This window comes from Nansenia antarctica (assembly GCF_963989245.1).
Source record: "Nansenia antarctica genome assembly, chromosome: 2".
NCBI lineage: Eukaryota > Metazoa > Chordata > Actinopteri > Argentiniformes > Microstomatidae > Nansenia > Nansenia antarctica.
The window spans coordinates 15704966-15713444 of record NC_137675.1 but is presented as its reverse complement, the minus strand read 5'-3'; the positions used below and the strand labels follow the sequence as shown (position 1 = coordinate 15713444).

Below are 8479 nucleotides of genomic sequence, written 5' to 3'. Positions count from 1 at the left end.
TAGTGCAGTGAGCTGTTCTGTTCCCTTCTATGCAGTGGGTGGAAGGAACAAAGGAAACCACTCCACTCCGCGCTAAACCGACACCCGATTCCCCTTTCAAGTTCTTCTCTTTTTTTAAGCTGATTAAGATTCGGCGGGGCGTATCCGAGATGATTCAGGGGTGTTATTCAGAGTGACATGAGCAGCGGTGGATGTCTCTATTTCGCTGGGCCAATTATGAACCCCGACCAGCAGAAACAGCCGGAGACTCTCTCCGACAGTCTCATCATTGTTTTCCTGTAAAGGAAGACGAGCGCACTCTATATATATCCCTCTTTCCTTCGTAGTGACGGTAGAGGAAAGGCCGGGAGGATGGGAGGATGGGAGGTGAGGGAGGTTGGAAGGGAATGATCATGCCAAGGTATAACCGGATATAAAGAGAGAGAGAGAGAGAGAGAGAGAGAGAGAGAGAGAGAGAGAGAGAGAGAGAGAGAGAGAGAGAGAGTGGGGAGTAAGAGAGAGAGAGAGTGAGGGATATAGAAATGGAGAGAGAGAGAGAGAGGGATAGAGAGAGGGAGGGAGCACACAGTGTTTAGACGCTAAACCGTGTTTACCGCTATTAACTCTACGGTTTCATGTTAGCCCGGTGTCTTCCTTAAGTGGTGCTTGTTTTCTTGTAAACTGCCCTCATGTTCATTCATTCCCCATGCAGCTGGCCACAGAGGTCAAAACGGTTTGGAAAGCATCGACCTGCCCCTCTTTGCCAGTCCTCTCATTAGCCACAAGCGGCCATGTTGGATTCATCTCCTCTAACAAGCCTCTCTGGAGATCGGGGCGACAGCTCCAACAATGAAAACAGCGTCCATGCATTTCTCACTGTCTGAGGCTAATTATAGCAATGGGATATCAATAGGCAGCCTTAGTGGGCTAAATTCAGTCAATACATACCGTTCAAACAATACAGGAAAAGTGCTGGTATCGAATGTTTTCACCATGTTGTTTTACATTGACCTCATTAGCACCACTGGGAGATGGTATTGTGGTTGGCGGTTGGCGCTAGACAAGACATTGGCTACCTCTCACAAGTACAGTATTGTGTGAATATGTGTAGTAACAGTGCTGTTCGGAATCGAAAGAGCGCAACAATACATCTGCAGGGTTCTTGTTGCTAAGCAGCGTTGCTAGGCCCCTCTGTTATCAGACAAAGAAACGGCTCGATTTAACATCGGGAATGAAAATTCCCGAGACACTAAAAGAACAAGACAGACAGGACATACTGTACTCATCTTCAGTTTGAGTTTCTGAGTCACGATCGGCTCGGCTACACTCTAAAGATCTTATCGCGCGAAAGTATCTCCTACGCATTGTTTGACAGCAAGTAAATCACCTTTTTTTACGTCCCTGTAGCTGTTTCACATTAGGAGCCTGTCTTATCAGGTGGCAGGTGGAGCCGGTGTGATAAACGGTTGCGTTCATGTTTAGAGGCTTTACGTCGAACCTGAATGTTGGCCCGTGGACAATAGGAGTTTAGGAGCGCTCTGTAAGCTGCTCTAAGCTGGGTGTGTTGCGTACTGTGTCCACTAATACCCCTGGCCCCCTATCGGGTGAATGCCCTTGGTGTAGTGAGGTAAACAATGAAGGTCAACGAGCTAGGCCTCCTACAGGACACCGTGAGCTCAGTGAGGAACCACAACACATGCGATAAACATACAAAAGACTATACCACAGAAAGTTCCGGAGCACAATAGGCTATATACAGTAGTGGGAGTTAGAGAGTTATCTAAGACGATTGCAATGCGTGAGGTTATATAAGATGATTGAAATGACAGGTTTTCTTTAGGGTTTTATCAGCAGTGAAGGAACGTTGTTTGGGTTTACTGACGATATCAGTGAAGGCAGCTGCAGATAGCAGATTAAGAGTGAGTCATATAGGAAGCCACTGAGTCAGTGTGCAGTCAACATTACAGACTAGGTTGTTAATGCCCAAGTACTTAAGCTTGGGGCAGAGCAAGAGATACAGGATGCACTCTCTCTCTCTCTCTCTCTCTCTCTCTCTCTCTCTCTCTCTCTCTCTCTCTCTCTCTCTCTCTCTCTCTCTCTCTCTCTCTCTCTCTCTCTCTCTCTCTCTCTCTCTCTCTCTCTCTCTCTCGCTCTCTCTCTCTATAGATGATAGATAGATAGATAGATACAGGATGCACTCTCTCTCTCTCTATAGCTCTCTCTATAGATGATAGATAGATAGATACAGGATGCACTCTCTCTCTCTCTCTATCTCTCACTCTCTATAGATGATAGATAGATAGATAGATAGAGAGAGAGATAGAGAGATAGAGAGACAGAGATATCGGAGAACTGCAATGTTATGCATCCACAAAGTAACATACTGTATGGTATCTTAAGAATAATCAATCACACTCTCAAAAAAAGGGGGTTATTTGGCTGTCCTGGCTACCTTTTGAAGAACCTTGTTTGTATCTCGGTAGAACCCACCCTTATACAACTACAATGAGGGTGACGGTGAGTTCCCCTTTGATCCTGGGAGATAGTGGGGGGGCGACAAGGAAGGGGACGATGTTTAAGGGCACTCCAGTAGGGAGGTAATAGGACATGAGTATGCTGCTGACCCACTCCCCATGTATTATAGATTCCATTAAAATGTCAGTCCGTTTCACGCTCGAACAAGCTGTCTCGCCAGGCGCCTGGCGCCTCCCACGTCCTGGTACACCCTGGGCAGTAATGTTCCTCTCTTTCTCCTCTCCTTCCCTCCTTCCCTCCTTCCCTCCTTCAGTCCTCCTTGTGACTGGCACGGTTGCCCATCTCTCTCTCTCACTCTCAAACTCTCTCTTTCATCATTTGTCACTCTCCTTGTGTGTCGCTGTCTCTCTGTCGCTGTCTTTCACTCTCTCTCTCTCTCTCTCTTGCTCTCTCGCTCTCTCTTTCTCTGTCTCCCTCCCTTTCTATCTCTCCACTTTCTCTTTAGTGACTCTGACGTCCTTCCTCCCCTAGCAGTGACACACACAACACACATACACACATACATAACACACACACACACACCACACACAGACACACACACCATACACACGCACATACACATATACAACACACACATGCACACCACATATACAACACACACACGCACATGCGTGCACACACACAACACACACAGACACACATACACACACACGCACACACAGCCCGCAGGGCACCGTCATGGACTGACTCATCGCTGGTTTTTAATGAGCCTTAAAGGGCAGCATATGACGTGAGTTAGTACCATACAGCACAGAGCTTTTTACTATGAATGTAAACACCTACTGTAGAAGTGAGACATGGCTAAACACTGTGCTGATAACATCACTTTCTTCATGTTCCACTTGACGACGTCCTGCTGTGCGCACGGCACGCACACACACACACACACACACACAGGCACACACACACACTCACACATACACAGAACTACCCCCCCACACACACACCCACACACACACACACACACACACACACACACACACACACACACACACACACACAGATAAAACAGTCTTGATACACAATCCTGTCAAATGCAAGCAGCAAAAACCTTCACTCTCTTTGATAAAATCTCCAACAGAGAGAAGAGAGAAAGAGAGAGAGAGAAGAGGAAGTGAGAGAGAGAGGAGAAGAGAAACGAGGGAGAGAACATTAACATTTTATGTAACTGTGCAAGTCACGACCCTTCGCTTCAAACAGCCATTAAAACTTCTACTGATATATGGGATGTGCAACAACATAATACCAGAGACATAATAATGAACAATGCCAGGCCTCCTCTCCCCAGTTTTCACAGTCCAACACACTCAGAGCCCAGATCCTATCAACCTGAATGACCACCCATACAGATTTAAACCACTTAAGACACTTTACGTTTATTTGAATATAGTGTTTCACAATGCCTTAATGGATCCTGGAAGATAAGGCCCTCTCCTCCTCCTCCTCCTCCTGCTCCTCCACCTCCTCCTCTCTTCTTCTCCCATTCATCTATCTGTATCTCCAACCGAATCCCCTAGACACACTCCCTCCTCCTCCTCCTCCTCCACTCGTGCGTGACACGCCGCAGATGACGACCCCACACTGTCCTCACCACTGAAGACATCCATCTTAACGTGGCACGGAGCCCCCTCCCCCCTTTCCAGAGGGGCCCAAGGTGGCTCGAGCCGGGCCCGGGCCGGTGTTGACGAAGTAGGCCAGCCTCCGTGTCACATATCCTGCATTCCTGCCATAGCTGGCTGCTCTCTAATAGACTGCCCGCGGTCTGGGGATGGATCCAGCCCACAGCTGTCCACACTCTCCTAGTTAATCTGGAAGGGGAGAGGACAGACCAGGGAGCTGGCTGATTGGATCGGGGGCTGGGCTGGGACTGGGCTGGGCTGGGATGGGATGGGATGGGCATGACCGGTCCGGGGTCAGCTGCTGTGGGGTGTGTGTGAGCCTGCCAGAGGATTAGAGGGGCGACTGGGGTGGGGTAAGGGGAGGGGGGGGGGGGGTACGGGGGGATGCATGAGGGTCTGAGGGGGATGGATTCACGCTAGAGGGATGGAGCTGAAAGTAACCTGACAAGGGGAGACCCCGCCTGGTATTAGTGGAATACCAGGGGCAAGTATGCGTATAGTACTTATGAACTGAAGAGGTTTGTAATACAGTACACAGGCGTACTCTAAACATGGACGCACACACACACACACAAACACAGACACACACACGCACACACACACACACACACACACACACACGCGCACACATGCACAACAAGGCGCCAAGACCCTTTGGGAAACCAGAGCAACCCCCCATACACAACCAAAACAATGCAGGTCTTAACCCCCTCTCCAAAAATACCACCCTGTACTCCCCAATATAGAACCCTCTTCAAAGGCCCAAAGTAAACTCAGTCTACCACATGATGTAATACAAGCCGTCATTCCTTAGAGTAACACAGACCACCATGAAAGACAAACATTCGTCTACCATGAATGAAATCTTATCAGCATTGTCTGATATTGGAAAAAAAGCGGACGCCACCAACTTGGTCTCGGTGCAGATCAGCCAATGGTTGTGGACTCTTAAGAGAGGCCTGGCTGGCTGGCGGTGGAGCTCGCCGTCATGCACTGTCAGCTGATGTCAGTCTTAATGACTAGACTACTACTCGTATGTCACATTCTTCCTATGCGCTAGTAGACAAGCCGCACGGCAAACTGATGCAATTTCATCACAGTTCCATAGGCTCTGATTTAGTAGCCCTGACTATCCATCCTCGCGTCTCGAAGTGAGAAGTTGCGGCAAATTTTTTGCCCTGCAGTTGGTGGTGTGTGCTATTTTGGGACGCGTAAAGGTTTGGTGGGTAACGGCAGTAATTGCATTCATCGGAAGAATTAGCAAAGCATTGAATTGTTTTTTTTTCCTTTTTCAATTTGAACACGCACTCTTAGCAAGTCAACCAATTTGCATGCTAATTTCCTGAGCATTTGAGTGTCATTCCATTACCTGCTTTGAAGAAACAATTATCCTGAGAATACAATCACAGTAGTGCTGCTGACCATGCTTAATGACTTAAGTTTTTAAGTTGTATTCACTTAGATATTGTGTTGTATTCACTTAGAAATGTTGTGTAGTTATAACGTAAACATTGACTTACTGCCCTCTGGGCTCGTTGTCACAGGTCAATGATACGTTATGATGGAAACAGATGGACAAAGTCATTGTTTGAATTAAATAAAACTATTTTTAGTTATTTTTTAGTTATTTTTTCCGAGTGGGGCAGTCCCACTCATATTTTTCATTTTATTGATAGATACAGTGGAGAATTAGACAGGAAGGATGGGTGAGAGAGAGAGGAGGATATGTCCCCGGCCGCAATCGAACCGGGGACCCTGTGGTTACATGGTCGACGCTTAGCCCGCTACGCCACCTAAGCGCCCCCAAATGAAACGATTTTAAGGGAAGGGTGATAATAATAAGAAAGAGAACTAAAGACAAAACAACAAACAACAGCTATGCAGACAGGTAAGAAGCCCAGAGTGGTGTGGTCTCAGGTCTTTTATGCGTGGAGCACCAGGTGCAATCAGCACCTGAGGAATATAACACAGCTGTTAACACTTAGACAATCAGACCAACAACACACAGGACAGACATGGAGACAGACAGAGTGTGTGTCACACATCACACCCCCACACCCAAATGTATGCACATTCCCAAAGTATTCCCCCAGAACCCTGTGGAATCCCCCCCCCCTAGAATTAACCCCCAAAAATGGGAATGGACATACATAATGAGGAAGATACTCACCCCCTACCTACACCAAAGCATAATACGACCACACAGGCCTGCTACACCTGCATGGAGTATATACAGTGTACTGCCCCCAGTGAGCACTCCCGACAACACCACCACCAAACCAAACCGAATTACGCACACACATTAGTACAAAAATGAACAAAGAATCAGTACCAAAGCAAAAAAAAAGTTTAGCCTTTTAATGCATTCTTACTGGCTTTATAATTCTAACTATTCGATCACAAGTAATAAGAAATTAACTCTGAACTTAACGACATTTTGAATTGCATTCTATAAGTTGCTGCAAACAGGCTTTTTCTTTCCACAATGTAATGCCTGTGACGCTCTGAGTCAACTACAGTTATTTAGTGCACGTACTATATACACACAAGTGTCCGTGTTACCTGACCCCTGACCTTAAACATCATTGGCATCCACACATGTGCCTAAGGAACGTGAACTTGGAATTCCCATTTGTTTTCCCCACACCCAAGGAATGCCGTATTAAACTCCTTATTACATTCCTTGCCCACAACCACAGTCAGGGACAATGTGGAATGAACGTGCAGAACGTGTACTTTTCCCCCACTTCTTACAGAAACGTGTTTCCTAAAAATGGAAAGCATCTAAAAGCTCCCTTTCAAAAGCTTCAATTCACTTAAAAAAAGAAATGTTCCTCATTGATTTCTTAAATGGATATGTCAATATTCTACTCATGTATTTATGGATCTGTAAATGATGTATGGGATCACTGGGTTCTAGAGGTGGTGCTCTGCTCTCTCATGATAACAAAACGTCCCTTCTCTTCGTCGTGTGTGTCCTCCAGGTTCCACTCATCTTGGGGAGCCTCGTGGGCCGTCCAACCCCAGCTCGCCCTCCTCCTCCCCACACACCCCCAGCGCTCTGGGCAGCGGGGGATCAGACCCGGTACTGAACGGAGGGCTCTGCTCTGGCGCCTATTGCAACTCCACATCGGGTATGTTGACCTTCAGAGTTCCCTCGTGTCAATCTCCCTGCGGGGGGGCAGAGTGGGACACACACACACACACACACACAGTGCTACGGGAAGCAGATGTTAGCGCGGTGTCCGGTACATTGCACCTCATGGGTGCTTTGAGAGGGAAGAGGACAAAATGTCTGCTTCTAGCATGTGTTGAGTTATGTCATGGGTCCTATACCTTAGTTATGTAAATGTGTCCCTTTCTTGAACCATTGTGGCAGTCAGAATAGGCATTTCTTTGGATAGTTCACTAAGTGGCTGCTGTTTCCATCAATACATGACATTCATTGAATATCAAAGAACTGCGTTTCATTGTGGAAGGAAATCACTCAATCTCTTCACTCCCCCTCTCCACCTTCCTCCCTCCCTCCCTCTCTCCCTACTAACAGGTACGACCCCCAGCTCGCCCGTCAGCCTCCCTAAGTCGCCCACCTTCCCGCCAGGCCGCAAGCCGTGGCCCGAAGAGTGCTCCATCTGCTACGAGAACCAGGTGGACACGGTCATCTACGCCTGCGGACACATGTGTCTGTGCTACACCTGCGGCGTCAAGCTCAAGAAAATGGCCAACGCCTGCTGCCCCATCTGTCGGCGACAAATCAAAGACATTATAAAGACCTACCGCAGCACGTAGGAGGCACTACTGAGTGTATTCCTCCCCGTCCCCCCCCCTCCCTTCCCCAGCCATGTGGGCCGAGAGGAAGAAGCCCATTGAGGAAAAAGGGCAGAGAGACTTTGAAGTTCAGGAAAATTCACTCTGGTACTTTTTCGTGCTGTGTTTTTTTCTTCTCCAGAAATCGTCTGTTGTGGTTGTTGTTTCAGTTTGTTTCTGTTTTTAGGCTGGTATTACTCAACTTAGGAAAGGTCTCTTGCATTTCAGACTCGTTCCTCCTCTGTCACTTCCTCGGACGCGCTTTTCGGCAGTGGCAAAACCTTTTGCTAACTTTTTGCTGGAAATGGTTGTCGCGCTCTCCAGGGATTCGGTGTGTTTTTCCGAGACTTTTGAGGAAGCGAAGAAGTGGAAGCAGCTTGACATTCTTTTCATTTGTTCGAGCCATGGTGGAGATGGTGAGAGTCCCACTCATTTACAATGGAAGCGAGTGAGATGTTTTGATGCTCATTGTCTGAATACTAGCTATTGATGTGGAGGGGGTGGAGGACTGTCAAGTTCAGACATAGCTATCGTCAAAT

General features: G+C 47.5%; 1 protein-coding gene across 1 annotated transcript in view; it reads left to right on the top strand.

Annotated features, from left to right (window-relative positions):
* neurl1aa (neuralized E3 ubiquitin protein ligase 1Aa) overlaps nucleotides 1–7922 on the top strand; it is a gene marked incomplete at both ends in the record, with an annotated part of 39103 nt that extends 31181 nt beyond the window's left edge. The window contains 2 exons of the mRNA XM_080524787.1: nucleotides 7118–7267; nucleotides 7681–7922. Of these exons, the coding sequence (XP_080380913.1) occupies nucleotides 7118–7267; nucleotides 7681–7922 (392 nt within the window). The remainder of the gene's footprint in view (nucleotides 1–7117; nucleotides 7268–7680) is intronic.
* Nucleotides 7923–8479: the final 557 nt, after the last annotated feature.